Source organism: Nerophis lumbriciformis, linkage group LG18 (genome assembly GCF_033978685.3).
Source record: "Nerophis lumbriciformis linkage group LG18, RoL_Nlum_v2.1, whole genome shotgun sequence".
NCBI classification, from domain to species: Eukaryota; Metazoa; Chordata; class Actinopteri; order Syngnathiformes; family Syngnathidae; genus Nerophis; species Nerophis lumbriciformis.
The window spans coordinates 19,400,001-19,420,826 of record NC_084565.2 but is presented as its reverse complement, the minus strand read 5'-3'; the positions used below and the strand labels follow the sequence as shown (position 1 = coordinate 19,420,826).

Sequence of the window (20,826 nt, the reverse complement as noted above, 5' to 3'; positions counted from 1 at the left end):
TTACTTTGAATTTACAACCCCCTGGTGCTGCTTTGTACTGTTTTTGTATTTACTTTGATTATTATTTTCAACTGTGTGTAAATGTTGAAATGTATAAATAAAGGTTTATAAAAAACAACAACTTCAGAGCCGACTCCCACACTTGCGTCAGGGTGCGCAATACAACGTAAACCGTTGGCCAACCAAAAAGTAACCACAGAACACTATACGGTAGTGTTCTGTGGTTAGTCTCCCGGAAAATTCGGGAGGGTTGGCAAGTATGCCCGATGCCCGGATCATGTTTTGCTTTAGTTTAAGACTCCCTTAGTTCTGTTTCAGCACCACTTTGTGTGTGTTTCTTGATTGCCATGGGTGCTGATTATTTTTTACCTGCCTCTGATTGGTGTCCGGGATGCTCACCTGCTCCCGGGCACTAATCAGAGGTCTGATTTACACTCGGTCTGGATGTTTTGTTTGCTTCCATGCAACACGTTACGCCGTCACCTTTTCGATTCCTACGCTTGTTTTCCTTTTGCTAAGCTTTAGGTTTGCTCCCCGTGCAATCGGCGCGCGTTGCTTTTGTTTGTATCCTGTCCGATTTATGGACATCAAATCATTTCCTTACCTTCACTTTGCCTCCGGAGTTCCTGCTGCATCTTGGGAGAACGATCCGCTCAGTAAAATGCTGCAATGACCCAGGCTGACCCTTGCTTTTAAAAAGGCTGAATATGGAAACCGAGAGGGCTTTATATTTGGATGTGATGTACACCAAAACAATATATTAACCTTCTTTTCTTCATAATTTATTCACCCTCTGCCTCCTCCTCCTTCTTCTCCACTCCGGGAAGCTTTATAGTATTATTAAAGTCAGAAAGAGAGACGAGAGAAAAATGCATCAAGGTTGGGTCCTGCATCCTAATATCAATAGCAGAGAGGCTCATAAAAATGGAGGCAGGGCTGGCGGTGCTGAAGAGCCGCTATAAAAGCTTACATCTTCTAATTTATGGAAGACAACAAGAGGGCCAGCAAGGTGAAGTCGCTTCCCTTCCGCCTGCGCTCGGGGGAATATTTGCCGACGTAAAGAAAAGATTAGGCGGCAAACTTTTTCCCATCATGACTCCAATGTACTGTATCTCAATGTACAATTGAGATAGAATTAGGAACGCATTAGGAAAGGAAAATCTCTGCCAAACTACAAACCCCGTTTTCATATGAGTTGGGAAATTGTGTTAGATGTAAATATAAACGGAATACAATGATTTGCAAATCTTTTTCAACCCATAATCAGTTGAATGCACTACAAAGACAAGATATTTGATGTTCAAACTCATAAACTTTATTTTTTTTTTGCAAATAATCATTAACTTAGAATTTCATGGCTGCAACACGCGCCAAAGTAGTTGGGAAAGGGCATGTTCACCACTGTGTTACATGGCCTTTCCTTTTAACAAGACTCAGTAAACATTTGGGAACTGAGGAGACACATTTTTTAAGCTTCTCAGGTGGAATTCTTTCCCATTCTTGCTTGATGTACAGCTTAAGTTGTTCAACAGTCCGGGGGTCTCCCTTGTGGTATTTTAGGCTTCATAATGCGCCACACATTTTCAATGGGAGACAGGTCTGGACTACAGGCAGGCCAGTCTAGTACCCGCACTCTTTTACTATGAAGCCACGTTGATGTAACACGTGGCTTACATAAGCAGGGGCGTCCATGGTAACGTTGCTTGGATGGCAACATATGTTGCTCCAAAACCTGTATGTACCTTTCAGCATTAATGGCGCCTTCACAGATGTGTAAGTTACCCATGTCTTTGGCACTAATACACCCCCATACCATCACAGATGCTGGCTTTTCAACTTTGAGCCTATAACAATCCGGATGGTTCTTTTCCTCTTTGGTCCGGAGGACACGACGTCCACAGTTTCCAAAAACAATTTGAAATGCGGACTCGTCAGATCACAGAACACTTTTCCACTTTGCGTCAGTCCATCTTAGATGGGTGTTGTTGATAAATGGCTTTCTCTTTGCATAGTAGAGTTTTAACTTGCACTTACAGATGTAGCGACCAACTTTAGTTACTGACAGTGGTTTTCTGAAGTGTCCCTGAGCTCGTGTGGTGATATCTTTTACACACTGATGTCACTTTTTGATGCAGTACTGCCTGAGGGATTGAAGGTCCGTAATATCATCGCTTACGTTTAGTGATTTCTCCAGATTCTCTGAACCTTTTGATGATATTACAGACTGTAAATGGTGAAATCCCGAAATTCCTTGCAATAGCTCGTTGACAAATGTTGTTCTTAAACTGTTCGATAATTTGCTCACGCATTTGTTGACAAAGTGGTGACCCTCGCCCCATCCTTGTTTGTGAATGACTGAGCATTTCATGGAAGCTGCTTTTATACCCAATCATGGCACCCACCTGTTCCCAATTAGCATGTTCACCTGTGGGATGTTCCAAATAAGTGTTTGATGAGCACTCCTAGCTTTCTCAGTCTTTTTTGCCACTTGTGCTAGCTTTTTTGAAACACGTTGCAGGCATCAAATCCCAAATGAGCTAATATTTGCAAAAAATAACTATGTTTTGCACTTCGAACGTTAAATATATTGTCTTTGCAGTCTATTTAATTGAATATAGGTTGAAAAGGATTTGCAAATCATTGTATTCCATTTTTATTTACGATTTACACAACGTGCCAACTTCACTGGTTTTGGGGTTTGTAGAAAGATTGTTGACTCTTACAAAAGTGAAATATATTCTTTAACAACAGGCTTGGTGCTCTGCCTCAATTTAGTAAAGGGTCATCAAAGAGTAAAGATGCATTTCCTTCAATATGCATCATAACAAAAAGGGTAATATTAAACAAATGGATAAATGTTGATAGTCCAACTCATACTGACTAATATACACAAGCTATAAAGATGACAGTAGAAAAAAACTGCATTTATTTTAGATAATAATGAGTCATGTATTGGAATATGGGATCATGATTTAAGTTTGTTTTAACTTTTAAATGAACCTAAAATATGACTTATTTTATCTTTGTGGAACATATTGGACACAATGTGTTGTCAAGCTTATGAGATGCGATGCAAGTGTAAATGTTTAAATGTTATCATTTCATTTTTTTTTTTATAAATGGCTGTGATGATAATGTCAATGAGGGATTTCTAATAACTGCTATGTTGGAATTCTTATTAATATTGATACTGTTGTTGATATTATTATTTTTTTATTTTACTACTTTTGGATTGTTTTGTCTCATGTTTGTGTGTTTGCTCTGTTGATTGTTATTCTGAATGTTGCCGGGTTTGGTTTTGGAATTGGAATTGTTTTATTATGGAATTATTGTGTATTATTTTGTTGGACCGATTAATCAAAAACAGAAACAACAACAACAACAGGCTAAGTCAATTTGTGGGTGATTCATTTATTTACATATTTATTTCATCGGCCCACAAAAGTAACGAAGCCTGTATTTTTTATTTTACGTTACGCAAAGTAAGAATGTCCGATGATAATTTTGGGCCTTAGTTCCGGTCTAATTTCGAGCCCCAATCTGGCAATAAATGATAGAACTACCAATGGTTTATAACAAGTAACTGAAGTAAACACAATAACACATTTTCATCAAGCTTATCCTAGTAAATATAGAGTTTGCTAGTATCCCCAAGGACAAGCGGTAGAAAATGGATAGATGGATACTGTAAATCAGGCTATGTACATTCTACAGTACAACTTCAAGCACACCTGGGAATTAAAAAAAACATTTCAGGTGACTACCTCTTAAAGCTCATCGAGAGAATGCCAAGAGTGTGCAAAGCAGTAATCAGAGTAAAGGGTGGCTATTTTGAAGAAACTAGAATATAAATTATGTTTTCAGTTATTTCACCTTTTTTTTGGTGAAGTACATAACTCCACATGTGTTCATTCATAGTTTTGATGCCTTCAGTGACAATCTACAATGTAAATAGTCATGAAAATAAAGAAAATGCATTGAATGAGAAGGTGTGTCCAAACTTTTGCCCTCTATTGTACTTGTGGTCTTGAATGCTACATATATCATTGTGGAGGCAGATGTTGTCAGCGCTGCCTGCAGGAGCAAAGGTCACCGCCTCTGTCCATGGTGCTGAGGAGAGAGCACCATCAGACGGGGGCGTGGCAGTGCTGACGGCGAGACACAGCTGGCAGGTGATTAGATTTTGCAGGTGGTACGTGTTAATCCAATCATCTGTTGTCTTTAACAGTAAGCGGCCGGGAACAGGAGGAGAGAGAGGATACGGACGCGACTGAAAGGTCACGGTCTGCGAAACGAAAAGACTTTGATAAAAACCTATGAGCATTAAACTTTGTTAAAATGGCACGCTTGGCTCCTGTGGCGTGTCTGTCAGTGGGACCGCGAGGAAGCGACTTCCGCAATCATTTTTAAACAAAATAAAGTGGCTAATGCACAAAAACTAATAAACACAAGCAAAAAGTACTATTGACTCCCATTTCAGTCATTTGGGTTTTGCCCTCATGCATCCAGAAACTAGAAACTATAACAACAATGACCCAAAAATTATTTTGTAATAAGAAGAATCTAAATAAAAATATCGATCTAATCACTTTAGTATTGTTAATCTACTGATACTATACAAGCGATCAATAGTATCGACATCTGGATCGATCACCCTTACTTTACATTGAAGCTTTGGTGGTTAGCTTCTTGTGTTGTCCCGCTTCGTTTGTGTGTTAGCATGTAGTCGTAGCATGGTTATCGTGACCAAAATGATCACTATTATCATTATTATCGCGGTATTGTTGAATGTGCTCAAAACTACTTAAACACACACTGAAATCTGTTGACTAAGTATTGTTTTTAAATAACTGAAATTAGAGATGTCCGATAATATCGGCCGATAAATGCATTAAAATGTAATATCGGAAATTATCGGTATTGTTTTTTTTTGTTTTTTTTTAAATTAAATCAACATAAAAAACAGAAGATACACTTACAATTAGTGCACCAACCCAAAAAACCTCCCTCCCCCATTTACACTCATTCACACAAAAGGGTTGTTTCTTTCTGTTATTAATATTCTGGTTCCTACATTATATATCAATATATATCAATACAGTCTGCAAGGGATACAGTCCGTAAGCACACATGATTGTGCGTGCTGCTGGTCCACTAATAGTACTAACCTTTAACAGTTAATTTTACTCATTTTCATTAATTACTAGTTTCTTTGTAACTGTTTTTATATTGTTTTACCTTCTTTTTTATTCAAAAAAATGTTTTTAATTTTTTTATCTTATTTTATTTTATAATTTTTTTTTAAAAGTACCTTATCTTCACCATACCTGGTTGTCCAAATTAGGCATAATAATGTGTTAATTCCACGACTGTATATATCGGTTGATATCGGTATCGGTAATTAAAGAGTTGGACAATATCGGAATATCGGATGTCGGCAAAAAGCCATTATCGGACATCCCTAACTGAAATAAATAGGCACACTGTTAGAAAACCCACTGTTTTGCATGTTTTGTGTTTGTTATGCTTCACTGAAATTGTTTTCGTATTTTATCTGTTTTAATAGCTAAGCTTTTCTTGTTTTAATATTGGTTTTTACTTTTAAGATTTATAAAAATAAAAAGTGCATAACAAAATCTATTATCGTTTATTATTTCTGTCAGACGTTGTGGCATCCTACTCTGCTCAGCAGTCCTTGAACGCACCTTAAAAACACCTCCGTCTCATAGTCACAGAACGATCACTCTGGTCTAAGAGAGCAGACAGCGATTGGGGTAACGTTAATACCAACCATCTGGAGTTTTACCGCGGTTATCATCATTAGCGTTTAACGTTATATCCCTAGTGTGTAGCAAATTCCTCTAATTCTCCGGTGATAATGCTACTTGGATGAAATCTAGTTCATTTTCTGCCATGGTGGTGAATCTGTCTTCAGTAGGAGTGGATGTTTTTCACTCGGTTGTCGTGCTTGACCTGTCTTTATTTAATACATATTTTTGGGGAAATCCCCAATACAAATTCTGCTCCTCACGACTAGAGATGTCCGATAATGGCTTTTTTGCCGATATCCGATATTGTCCAACTCTTAATTACCGATTCCAATATCAACCGATACCGATGTATACAGTCGTGGAATTAACACATTATTATGCTAATTTTGTTGTGATGCCCCGCTGGATGCATTAAACAATGTAACAAGGTTTTCCAAAATAAACCAACTCAAGTTATGGAAAAAAATGTCAACATGGCACTGCCATATTTATTATTGAAGTCACAAAGTGCATTATTTTTTTTAACATGCCTCAAAACAGCAGCTTGGAATTTGGGACATGCTCAGGAGGAAGTTGAGGTGGGCGGGGTTGGGGGCGTGGGGTTGAGGTGTGTGTGTGGGGGTGGGAGGTTGCGGGGGGGTGTAAATTGTAGCATCCCGGAAGAGTTAGTGCTGCAAGGGGTTCTGGGTATTTGTTCTGTTGTGTTTATGTTGTGTTACGGTGCGGGTGTTCTCCCAAAATGTGTTTGTCATTCTTGTTTGGTGTGGGTTCACAGTGTGGCGCAGGGGTCGGGAACCTTTTTGGCTGAGAGAGCCATGAAAGCCAAATATTTTAAAATGTATTTCCGTGAGAGCCATATAATATTTTTTAACACTGAATACAACTAGATGCGTGCATTTTTAAGCAAGACCGACATTTTTAGAGTATAATACGTTTCTTATTCTTTTTAATAACATTGTTATTCTGAAGCTAACCAATGATAAATAAAATACTTCTTACCGTTAATGCGACTTCTTGAACAGGTGCGGTAGAAAACGGATGAACGGATTAAAATGCATGAGAATGTTTTATATTTTGAATGTTATTTTTAAGACTGTGATTACCAGCGGAATTATTCATTACTTATCATGTTAAGCAATGTCAGCTAAGATTGATCTGAGAGCCAGATGCAGTCATCAAAAGAGCCACATATGGCTCTCGAGCCATAGGTTCCCTACCCCAGGTGTGGCGCATGTTTGTAACAGTGTTAAAGTTGTTTATACGGCCACCCTCAGTGTGACCTGTATGGCTGTAGACCAAGTATGCTTGCATTCACTTGTGTGTGTGTGTGAAAAGCCGTAGGTATTATGTGATTGGACCGGCACGCAAAGGCAGTGCCTTTAAGGTTTATTGGCGCTCTGTACTTCTCTCTTTGTCCGTGTACCACTACGTACAGCGGCGTTTTAAAAAGTCATAAATGTTACTTTTTGAAACCGATACCGATCATTTCCGATATTACATTTTAAAGCATTTATCGGCCGATAATATCGGCAGTCCGATATTATCGGACATCTCTACTCACGACACATGCAACAACAAATCCTGGGTTTGGACCCGTACGCCGTGTCCTCAGAGTGAACCGCACCCCCGTCAGACTTGGCAGCGGACGCTGCAGCAATAACAGCAAACGGCTGCCAGCTTCCTCGTCATTAGTAATCATTAGTTTGCAGCTCAAGAGGCTCAAGTGTCAATCCTCAGACTTGCACAGGTAACGTTTAAACAGATTAACAGATCACTCGCGCGTAAGAAAAGTGCTTAAGGACAAGCCAAGACTGCATGAGGGTACTTAAGGAAACACCTTCAGTGTGGGACGACACGTCACCACAATGACCAACATTAAAACACAGTGGCGTAGTAGGCCTAAGTATTTATTAAAAACAAGGCAGAGGTTTTATTTAACATTGTTGGCCACTGTCACATCAAACACACAGTTTTAACATTAACACTGTGTTTGAATGTAAGAAAATAAACCATCCATCCATCCATCCATTTTCTACCGCTTGTCCCTTTCGGGGTCGCTGGAGTCTACCTCAGCTGCATTTCGGGCGGAAGGCAGGGTACAACCTGTACAAGTCGCCACCTCATTACAGAGAAAATAAACCACTATACTTTAATTAAGTGGTTCTTCAGCATACCATTAGATCAGGGGTGTCAAACTCATTTTAGCTCAGGGGCCGCATGGAAGAAAATGTGTGTGCACGCGGGCCGGACTATTCAAATCATGGCATTAAAACAAAAAAATAAAGACAACTTCACATTCTGAAAATATTACAATAAAAATACAGAAAAAAAACACCGGCAGCAGTAAAGTTTAGATCCATGAAGGAAAGAAGAAAGTGAATGAATGTTTATAACTGAATACATTTACATATGCATAAAAATGTGTTTTTTGTATTCTTTTTTTTAATGAATTAAGTATCGTTTATGGCAACCTTTTTCCAAAACACAATATAGAATGTGAGACATAACAGGATAATGCATACATTTATCATTTGTTTTCAAAACGCTTACAAAAAAGTGGGACCCCATTTTTATGACTTGATGGGGTCCCCAGGACCCCATCAAGTCATAAAAATTAATTTGAAAATTGAAAATTCCTAGCGCCAACACTGATGGAGTATTGGTGCGTGCAAAACAGCAGCAGGCGGCTGTGGCCTGCGGGCCGGATCTAATACTAGTCAAATATCCATACTTGCCAACCCTCACAATTTTCCCGGGACACTCCCGAATTTCAGTGCCCCTCCCGAAAATCTCCCGGGGCAACCATTCTCCCGAATTTCTCCCCCCGATTTCCACCTGGACAACAATATTGGGGGCGTGCCTTAAAGGCACTACCTTTAGCGTCGTGTCTCACCTGAAAAGGAGACTATTATATATGTCTCCGTTATCTATAGGTTTATCTATAACCCATAAAGTACACAGGCACGGAGCTATTTCTCAGCATGGGTTTATTCCAGCCGGCACGTTAATACACTGGCACACAACATCCGGATTCCCATCATGCATTGCTTCAAAACTACGGCAAGTAGTAATGTCCAAAAACATAACAGAGACGAAGCAGAAGACCGAAGATGAGACATGGCGACGACGAGTAAGAAGAAGAAGTACGCTTGCAAGTTCCAAAATGATTGGAAAAAAATAATTTCAGTTCATCCAGGACAGCTCGAAGGGGAAGGGGTATGCTGGCTGCACATATTGTAGATCAGACTTCTCCATTGAACACCGTGGTCGAACGGATATACTCATTCATGAACGGATTATTTATATATATATATATATATATATATATATATATACAAACCCCGTTTCCATATGAGTTGGGAAATTGTGTTAGATGTAAATATAAACGGAATACAATGATTTGCAAATCATTTTCAACCCATATTCAGTTGAATATGCTACAAAGACAACATATTTGATGTTCAAACTGATAAACCTTTTTTTTGCAAATAATCATTATCTTTAGAATTTGATGCCAGCAATACGTGACAAGGAAGTTGGGAAAGGCAATAAATACTGATAAAGTTGAGGAATGCTCATCAAACACTTATTTGGAACATCCCACAGGTGAACAGGCAAATTGGGAAAAGGTGGGTGCCATGATTGGGTATAAAAGTAGATTCCATGAAATGCTCCGTCATTCACAAACAAGGATGGGGCGAGGGTCACCACTTTGTCAACAAATGCGTGAGCAAATTGTTGAACAGTTTAAGAAAAACCTTTCTCAACCAGCTATTGCAAGGAATTTAGGTATTTCACCATCTACGGTCCGTAATATCATCAAAGGGTTCAAAGCATCTGGAGAAATCACTGCACGTAAGCAGCTAAGCCTGTGACCTTCGATCCCTCAGGCTGTACTGCATCAACAAGCGACATCAGTGTGTAAAGGATATCACCACATGGGCTCAGGAACACTTCAGAAACCCACTGTCAGTAACTACAGTTGGTCGCTACATCTGTAAGTGCAAGTTAAAACTCTCCTATGCAAGGCGAAAACCGTTTATCAACAACACCCATAAATTCGCTGGGCCTGAGCTCATCTAAGATGGACTGATACAAAGTGGAAAAGTGTTCTGTGATCTGACGAGTCCACATTTCAAATTGTTTTTTGGAAACTGTGGACGTCGTGTCCTCCGGATTGTTATAGGCGCAAAGTTGAAAAGCCAGCATCTGTGATGGTATGGGGGTGTATTAGCGCCCAAGACATGGGTAACTTACACATCTGTGAAGGCGCCATTAATGCTGAAAGGTACATACAGGTTTTGGAGCAACATATGTTGCCATCCAAGCAACGTTACCATGGACGCCCCTGCTTATTTCAGCAAGACAATGCCAAGCCACGTGTTACATCAACGTGGCTTCATAGTAAAAGAGTACGGGTACTAGACTGGCCTGCCTGTAGTCCAGACCTGTCTCCCATTGAAAATGTGTGGCGCATTATGAAGCCTAAAATACCACAACGAAGACCCCCGGCCTGTTGAACAACTTAAGCTGTACATCAAGCTAGAATGGGAAATAATTCCACCTGAGAAGCTTCAAAAATGTGTCTCCTCAGTTCCCAAACGTTTACTGAGTGTTGTTGAAAGGAAAGGCCATGTAACACAGTGGTGAACATGCCCTTTCCCAACTACTTTAGCACGTGTTGCAGCCATGAAATTCTAAGTTAATTATTATTTGCAAAAAAAAAAAAAAGTTTGAGTTTGAACATCAAATATCTTGTCTTTGTAGTGCATTCAATTGAATATGGGTTGAAAAGGATTTGCAAATCATTGTATTCCGTTTATATTTACATCTAACACATTTTCCCAACTCATATGGAAACGGGGTTTGTATATATATACATATATAAGAAATACTTGAAAATATATACACCCCCCCCCCCCCCCCCCCCATCTCCCATTGGCAAGTATGCAAATATCATAGATAATTCATTCGTGGGCCGGATCTGGCCCGCTGGCCTTGACTTTGACACCCCCCTGGTCTAGATCCATGAAGGAAAGAAAAAAGTGAATGAATGTTTATAACTGAATAAATGTACATATGCATAAAAATGTGTTTTCTTCTGTATTTTTGAATTTTTTTTAATGAATTAAGTAACGTTTATGACAACCTTTTTCCAGAACACAATATAGAATGTGAGATATAACAGGATAATGCATACATTTATCATTTGTTTTTAAAACGATTACAAAAAAGTGGGACCCCAAAAATGTACTGTGGGACCCCATTTTTAATACTTGATGTGGTCCCCGGGACCTCATTTTGAAAATTCCTAGCGCCAACACTGATGGCAGTATTGGTGCGTGCAAAACAAATATCATCCCCGGGGGCCATAGATAATTAATTTGTGGGCCGGACACCCCTGCACTAGATAAGAGCCCGCATACATTTCATTTTTCATTTCATTTATTTCAGGCAATGACACAGAAAAGACAACAAATAATATTAATTCAGAATTAAGAAATGAGCTCCACCAGCATTGAAGCGAGGTATTACAACTTTCTCACTACTTAGCAAGCAGCAAGTGTGACATCATCACATCGACACGCCCACTTTCCTTCAATCAAAGACAGAACGGTGGAGTCCGACCTGGTGCGAGAAGCGACCAGGTGTGTCTGGGAGGGTCCACTTCAACGTGAGCAGCTGTAAAGTGCCGCCATTAATCAACCTCTTGCTGCTGCTGTGTAAGTCAAGTGGAGCGTTCCTCCAGCCATCACGCTGCTCATGCTGAAGAATTGGATGAGTGTGTTTGTGTTTTCACTTGAACGCAATTCAATCCAATGTTCCAGGAAACACAAAGCTCAAGATCACAAACGCCTGCCTCCCCCCACTTCAGATGAGTCTGTTGTAATCCCACCAACATCAAGACCGTCATCCATTTATCCCCTCGTGCACCCTTTCATCCACCTCGCCCTGTCTCCTGTCCAAAGGGGAGGGGTCCTGGCGGGCCCCAGCGGAGTCCACCTCCAAGTGTGTGTGAAGGGAAGAAGGCCCATGAAAGCCGATTGCGTTTTAATAAAGTTTATTATGTGCAGGGGAGCTAATCCTTAAGGGTAATCTCTCCCCCTAAAGGAAAGCTGGATTACTCACTTGCTTTAATCCCAATGAAATTGTTAGGATTTAGCCTGTGCTGCGCAGCAGATGGCAACAGGCTTTTTCCTTCAACCTTGTCATCGTTTAACCCCCCCGTTCAGCCATTTTTCTCGCTTTACTTCCTCATGCAACATCCGACAAGACTGAAAAGTCCTGAAAATACTTTTTAATGTCACATTAGCCAATATAATATGGATGAAGCTCTCTCTTTCAAAGTAACTGGCCTGACCAACAACATGTGTGGACTTCCTTTCCAAAACAAAAGGATTTCACCGATAAACATACAGTACAGGCTAAAAGTTTGGACACACCTTCTCATTCAATGCGTTTTCTTTATTTTCATGACTATTAGATTGTCATTGAAGGCATCACAACTATGAAGGAACACGTGGAGTTATGTGAAATAACTGAAAACATGTTTTATATTCTAGTTTCTTCAAAATAGCCACCTTTTGCTCTGATTACTTTTTCGCACTCTCTTGGCATTCTCTCGATGAGCTTCAAGAGTAGTCACCTGAAATGGTTTTCACTTCACAGGTGTGCTTGAAGCTCATCCAGAGAATGCCAAGAGTGTGCAAAGCAGTAATCAGAGCAAAGGGTGGCTATTTTGAAGAAACTAGAATATAAAACATGTTTTCAGTTATTTCCCCCTTTTTTTTGTTAAGTACATAACTCCACATAGTTTTGATGCCTTCGGTGACAATCTACAATGTAAATAGACATGAAAATAAAGAAAACACATTGAATGAGGAGGTGTGTCCAAACGTTTGGCCTGTACTGTGTATATATATATATATATATATATATATATATATATATATATATATATATATATATATATATATATATATATATATTTATTTCATAGAGGTGGATTCCTTTTAGAATTGCCCACTGAAGAGCAGCTAAACCCTTGTGTACTTTTGTGTACTAATTTTTTAATGATAACAATTTTGCATTTAAGTAAGACACGTTTATTTTAATTATTTAAATAAGTACACAAGAGTAGTTGCTCTTTAGTTGGCAATTCTAAAAAGAATCCACCTTTATGAAATATATACACAGTACAGGACAAAAGTTTGGACACACCTTCTCATTCAATGCGTTTTCTTTATTTTCATGACTATTTACATTGTAGATTGTCACTGAAGGCATCAAAACTATGAATGAACACATGTGGAGTTATGTACTTAACAAAAAAAGGTGAAATAACTGAAAACATATTTTATATTGTAGTTTCTTCAAAATAGCCACCCTTTGCTCTGATTACATTTTTTTCGCACACTCTTGGCATTCTCTCGATGAATTTCAAGAGGAAATGGTTTTCACTTCACTGGTGTGCTTGAAGCTCAATGAGAGAATGCCAAGAGTGTGCAAAGCAATAATCAGAGCAAAGGGTGACTATTTTGAAGAAACTAGGATAAAAAACATGTTTTCAGTTATTTCACCTTTTTTTGGTGAAATCTACACTGTCATGAAAATAAAGAAAACACATTAAATCAGAAGGTGTGTCCAAACTTTTGGCCTGTACTGTATATATAATACAAGCAATGTAGACAAGATGACAGTAAAACTAAATCCAGTCCTGAAGAACATATAAACTGCCATGCGCGTTTCTTGAAAATCTGCAGCCATCTTTACAAACTCAGCAGGATGATGTCATCGTCTCACAGCATCAGTGGATCATAGAAAAAATATAATCTTCAAATAATCAACAGAAGTCACGATTACTTTGAATGGTTAGGAATCACTTTTCCGGGTAGTTTTTAAATATTTACACACACCTAGCCACTTTAGGTACAGTACAACCAATCAGCTCCACAACATGAGCTGTAACAAAAATAGCCGACTTTTATCTTTTTCATGACTTCATATTGTAACCTGTGAAACTGTTGCAAAACTTAAAAAAAAAAGAAAAAAAAAGTAAAAGTTCTTCATGGAAATCACAGTAGAGAATTTCTAGTAGTTTGATTCACAGCAAATGTGTTAAAAAAAAAACGTCCTTCATGCAATATCAAAAGTTATGAAAAGCGAATTGTCCTTCATCAGGTCCACTTTCTAAAATAAACATCCATTTGCTTCAGTGGGGTTACAAGCTCTACAACCAGTGTACCACAACTGACCTGAGCAGCAGAACCAGACCAGCAGGTGACTAGCGAGAACTCAAGTAGGGAGCAATTAAGTGGGCCGGGCTAATCCCGACACATCCCCTTTAACGCGAACCAGAACACACCTTGGATCAGGGCAGTGATACTTTGGCTCGCCTCAGTCTGAGCCGTGTTTTGAAGAAAAGGTACATGGCCAGGAGACACATGGAGGACAGGAAGTAGAGGATGACGCACAGGCTGATGTCCACTCTGGAGAAGCCGATGTTTAGCGTGGACAACCAGTGGCCTCTCTGGACCGGGCTGGCCTCCTCGCGCCGTCCCGTCAGTTCTCGCTTTTGCACGTGCATCCTCATGTTGGGACTGAAGTCTGGCTGCGGGGGCTGCAGGCCCACCATGCCGAGCCCGCCGTCCAGTTCCATGCCGAGCCCAAATACCGGTCTGAAGTCTTGTTCTTCCTGGTTCCTCTGCAGGGTGCGCTGTTTGATGCGACTGGAGGTGGCCACCTGCTTGCCTTTGGCCTTATAGTGTTGATTGACAAACAAGTCCAGGTCCACGATGTCATCCTGCAGGTCCCGCATCTTCATCCCCACGATGCTCGGCTTCCTGCCGTTATGACGTCGATCTGAACCTAGCTTTGGTTGTACTCGGGCCCAGGGTGTCGGCTGCAGGATCTTACCTTCCTTCTCCATTCCTCCATCCACACCTTCCTCCTCTTCATCCGCCACCACCTCATTGTCTTCTTCCTCCTCCTCCTCCTCCTCCTCGTCTAGAAAGGCAGCTCGTGTTGGAGGAGGAAGAGTCTGAGCAGCGATGGCGTCTCGGGCTTTCCTGTCAGCACGCTTCTGAGCCTCTAAAAGTTGCTGTTGGCTGACACGTTTTTCCTTCTGTTTGGCCAGAACTACACTTTCATCTTCCAGGTAGTCTGATAGGGCACAAAAGAAAATATCACTGAATTTTGTATTTGGTAAACAGTAGAATATATGTACTGTACATAATATATTACAAGCTAGTAGAGCTACATTTCCAGTTTAGTTTGATTCAGCTTAGAGTAGAAGCTTTACCAATAAACATACGTATATACCCCACCTGCTCAGTGGCCTTGTGGTTAGAGCAGTGGTTCTTAACCTTGTTGGAGGTACCGAACCCCACCAGTTTCAAATGCGCATTCACCGAACCCTTCTTTAGTGAAACATAAAATATTGGGGTTTTTTCAAATTCAAGACAAAGTTATATGTTTTTGGTAACACTTTAGTATGGGGAACATATTCTAAGGAACAAAGACTTAATTTAAAGTTATTTGGTTAGGGTTGGGGTAAGGGGGTTAGGGCCATGGTTAGAGGGTTAGGGTTATAATAGGGCCATGCCGAATAAGGCATTAATAAGTACTTAATAATGACTAGTTAAGAGCCAATATGTTACTAATTTGCATGTTAATAAGCAACTAATTAATGGTGAATATGTTCCCCATACTAAAGTGTGACCATGTTTTTTTTACTGGTGCACAAAATGAACCGTGCATGAACATCACCTTGTTCAAAGAACAAAACCAACACAGTGCATAAACTCACAACAAATTACACACCTGCAAATCAGTCTGACTTCTGCTGTTGCCGTATCCGTAATACGCCGATAGGGAGAAGTTTTTATTTACACGATGAGTCGGGTGTGTCTTGACCTCCGCCGAACCCCTGAGCCCGACTCACCGAACCCCTAGGGTTCGGTCAAACCCAGGTTAAGAACCACTGGGTTAGAGTGTCCGCCCTGAGATCGGTAGGTCGTGAGTTCAAACCCCGAGTCATACCAAAGTCTATAAAAATGGGACCCATTACCTCCCTGCTTGGCACTCAGCATCAAGGGTTTGAATTGGGGGTTACATTTTTTTTAGCCTTTATTTAACCAGGTATAATTCCATTGAGATCAAAGATCTGTTTTCCAAGGGAGACCTGGCCAAGAGGGCAGCAGCAAGGTTACATTAAAAACAGTACAAATACATAAAGCATCACATTTACAACATTAAAACATGCTCACATGACACATGTGCATACAGACAAGGTAGACTGCAGTCCTTTCACAGAAGCTTTAAACTCATTCAATGTAACAAGGGTTTGAAGTTTAATATTCGATTGTAGGTTATTACAAGCCTTCGGTGCTGAAAACCTAAATGCTTTCTTGCCCAGTTCAGTTCTTACTTTGGGGACGACAAATTGCAGAACATTCATTGAACGAAGATTGTGACTTGTTAAAAGACAAGACAGATAAGATGGAGTGATACCCAGAATGGTTTTGTAGATGAACACATAGCAATGATTGAGGCGTCGAGCACATAAAGATGTCCAGTTAACCAATGAGTACAACACACAATGGTGAGTAAGGGGAGCGCAGTTGGTGATGAATCTCTGTGGCCCGTGGTACACACTATCCAGCTTGTGGAGACAACCAGCAGTAGCATTCATGTACAACCACCAAAATGATTCCCGGGCGCGGCCACCGCTGCTGCTCACTGCTCCCCTCGCGCCCCCCACCCCCATGGGGTGAAGAAGGGGATGGGTCAAATGCAGAGGACAAATTTCACCACACCTAGTGTGTGTGTGTGACTATCATTGGTACTTTAACTTTAACAGCAGTTTTTGTCCCCTGCAATTTTCAATATTACGCTATTGAATGGAGACAAGTCAAACACTAGCACCAGGCGGAAAACGACACTAAACTGCCCACAACCTCATTGGTTGGTTTCCTTGACTGCCTTCTTGCCGACGTGACAATGATTGACAGCATGGAGCACCTGACCAATAAGTGGTCAGGTGCAATATAAGAGCCATTTGGCCTCCACACTGCAATATGAATCATGAACCAATAAGAAAAACAAAAAATCCAAACAAAAGGAGTCAAGTCTTCCACTCGAAGGTAATCGTGTGCTGGACGTGCTAAAGTAATAAGAAAGCAAATTGATTCTGATTACAGCTGGAGTGTTTGTGATTCCCGGTAGCGCAATGGCTTGACTACTCGTCCTTTGTTCCAGCCGACATGGTTCGATTCCTAAACAGGACATACAAGGTAAACTTTAAACTAAATTATAATTACTAGAGATTTGCCGATATCCGATATTCCGATATTGTCCAATTCTTAATTACCGATTCCGATATCAACCGATACCGATATATACAGTCGTGGAATTAACACATTATTATGCCTAATTTTGTTGTGACGCCCCGCTGGATGCATTAAACAATGTAACGAGGTTTTCCCAAAATAAATCAACTAAAGTTATGGAAAAAAAGTGCCAACATGGCACTGCCATATTTATTATTGAAGTCACAAAGTACATTATTCTTTTTTAACATGCCTCAAAACAGCAGCTTGGAATTTGGGACATGCTCTCCCTGAGAGAGCATGAGGAGGTTGAGATGTGGGGGTTGGGGGGGTAGCGGGGGTGTATGTTGTAGCGTCCCGGAAGAGTTAGTGCTGCAAGGGGTTCTGGATATTTGTTCTGTTATGTTTATGTTGTGTTACGGTGCGGATGTTCCCCCGAAATGTGTTTGTCATTCTTGTTTGGTGTGGGTTCACAGTGTGGCACATATTTGTAACAGTGTTAAAGTTGTTTATACGGCCACCCTCAGTGTGACCTGTATGGCTGTTGACCAAGTATGCCTTGCATTCACTTGTGTGTGTGAAAAGCCGTAGGTATTATGTGATTGGACCGACACGCAAAGGCAGTGCCTTTAAGATTTATTGGCGCTCTGTACTTCTCTCTTTGTCCGTGTACCACTACGTACAGTGGCGTTTTAAAAAGTCATACATTTTCTTTTTGAAACCGATACCGATCATTTCCGAACCGATACCGATAATTTCCGGTATTACATTTTAAAGCATTTATCGGACGATAATATCGGCCATCTCTAATAATTACATCTTGAAAAACCAAGTTGAGGTTATTCATTTTATTCTAGCAATTTTGTATTTTTGTACAAAAAACACATAATTGAAGGATATAGTTTCCCATTCATAATCAATTTTTGTAATCCAATTTTGTCCTTGGTGGTGGATGGGTTTTCTAGCATGACAATGACGAGGGTCAATGATGTCCGTGTTAACAGAATTGCGGACGGAATCATGGAATCGGCACAAAAGAAATGTGGCAGAAATGTGCGTAATGTGACTGAAATACATCATGGAACGTATGTCTGGGAAAATCATGTTTATGGGAACCAGTGCACATCCCAAACACTCACCCGCTCCATCCAAAACAAAACTTTTTGCTCACCCCAGCACTTTTCTTGGGCCAGCTACCTGCGTGCCTCTCGTACACTAAGACCTTGAAGCAGCCATCTCAAACACAATTGTGCGAATAAACTACTAAACTAATTTTTTTCTCCAAAAATACAGAGGTCTTCCGGTGTCAGGTCTTATAATAATTTGATGACTACTTGTTGTCCAAAAGCCATGTGAAAAACACAGAAAAACAGTGCTAATGCTAGCCTGTTAAAGTTAAAGTAAAAGTTAAAGTACCAATGATTGTCACACACACACACACGAGGTGTGGCGAAATTATTCTCTGCATTTGACTCATCACCCTTGATCACCCCCTGGGAGGTGAGGGGAGCAGTGAGCAGCAGCGGTGGCCGCGCCCGGGAATCATTTTTTGGTGATTTAACCCCCAATTCAAACCCTTGATGCTGAGTGCCAAGCAGGGAGGTAATGGGTCCCATTTTTATAGTCTTTGGTATGACTCGGCCGGGGTTTGAACTCACAACCTATCTCAGGGCGGACACTCTAACCACTAGGCCACTGAGTAGGTTAGCTGTTGTAATGCCAAGGATTGTAGCATCTTAAACATCTTCATTGGTAAGTTCATGATAACATGACAGTTTCAAATACTATAGTATGGGGAAAAATTTAACTTTGAGCAAGTTATAACCAGCCCTTAAATTTGAAATATACCGTATTTTTCGGACCATAGGGCGCACCGGAGTAAAAGGCGCACTGCCGATGAGCGGGTCTAGTCAGGTCTATTTTCATACAAAAGGCGCACCGGATTCTAGGGCGCATTAAAGGGGTCATATTAAGATTTATTTCTAAATGTAAAACACTTCCTTATGATGATCTACATCAGTGTTTTTCAACCAGTGTGCCGTGAGATACAGTCTGGTGTGCCGTGGGAGATTATGTAAGTTCACCTATTTGGGGTAAAAATATTTTTTGCAAACAAGTAATTATAGTCTGCAAATTATGTGTTGTTGTTGAGTGTCGGTGCTGTCTAGAGCTCAGCAGAGTAACAGTATTATAATCTTCAATATCAGTAGGTAGCTAATTGCTTTGTAGATGTCGGAACATGGTTTGTTGTGATCCCAATATGCAGATGACAGTGGGAGGCAGTGTGCAGGTAAAAAGGTGTCTAATGCTAAAACCAAAACTAAGCAAAAGGTGAGTGCCTCTAAGAAAAGGCATTGAAGCTTAGGGAAACAAAAACAGAATGCTGGACGACAGCAAAGACTTACAGCGTGTTGAGCAAAGATGGCGTCCACAAAAGTACATCCGAACATGACATGACAGTCAACAATGTCCCCACACAGAAGGATAGCAACAACTGAAATATTCTTGATTGCTAAACCAAAGGAAGACATGAAACTGCTACAGGAAAATACCAACAAAACAGGAAAAGTCACCAAAATAGGAGCGCAAGACAAGAAGTAAAACACTACACACAGGAAAACAGCAAAAAACTCAAAAAGAGTCAGGGTGTGATGTGACAGGTGGTGACAGTACACCTACTTTGAGACAAGAGATATAGTGATACATGCTTGGTTATGCTTTAAAGTCATACCCAACAATTGCGACGACGACTTTTTACTGTCAACTGAGTTTAGTTTTTTAATGATTTCTGCTGGTGGTGTGCCTCCGCATTTTTTCAACGCAAAAAATGTGCCTTGGCTCCAAAAAGGTTGAAAAACACTGGTCTACATAACATATAATGGTGGTTCTTTGGTCAAAATGTTGCATAGATGATGTTTTACAGATCATCTTCAAGTCACTTTCTGAGCGTCTCTTCAGGATGCGCCGTTTTGTGGGTGGTCTTACCTACGTGGCTCACCTTCGACAGCGTCTTCTCCCCGTCATCTTTGTTGTGTAGCGTGCAAGGATGGGAGTGGAAAAAGTGTCAAAAGATGGAGCTAACTGTTTTAATGACATTCAGACTTTACTTAAATCAATAACGGAGCAGCATCTCCTCATCCATGGCTCACTAGTGCAACAACAACGCCGTGTCCCGTGAAAAACCCTCAGACCGTAACCCACTAATAACTAAAGTTCCGTGGGTGAATTATGTAAACCCACTACAGTTTTTAGCGCTTTCATAGCTAGTCTACTGACAGATATAAGTAAGAACTTTACTCTAATGCCACATAAGAAGATAGAGGAAAAAGAAGAAGCGTATGACTATGGTGTCGGCACGGACTACAAAGGCGGAGGCGCGCACATTTTCAGGACTTATGCAGATCCCAAATACACATCAGTGGGTACCAGAAGGTAAGAAAAGTTGGTTTTGCATAATATTGCGAAACAAAACGCCAGGTAATATGTCTGCTAATAGGTGCCATTTTGCAGTCCTTATACAAACACTATAATAATACCCGTATGTTTAATGCGCCAACAATCCATCAAGCGGTGCGGCTTCATAGCTTACCGAAGTCGTACTAAAAACATTTTGACAGATTTTTTAGCTCTGTGTGTAATGTTCTATACTCTCAATGGAACATTTAAAGATTTGGTGTTGTTTACTGCCGTCATCTTGCAGTTTACACGTATCTCTTATGTGTGAC

The 20,826-nt window shown here is 40.4% G+C and overlaps 1 protein-coding gene across 1 annotated transcript in view; it reads right to left on the bottom strand.

Moving 5' to 3' along the window:
• Positions 1-12,390: 12,390 nt before the first annotated feature.
• The window catches only part of qsox1 (quiescin Q6 sulfhydryl oxidase 1), an 88,084-nt gene continuing 79,648 nt past the window's right edge, over positions 12,391-20,826 (bottom strand). Inside the window, exon 13 of the mRNA XM_061977798.2 lies at positions 12,391-14,933. Coding sequence (XP_061833782.1) covers positions 14,143-14,933 — 791 coding nt within the window. The 3' untranslated portion in view covers positions 12,391-14,142. The remainder of the gene's footprint in view (positions 14,934-20,826) is intronic.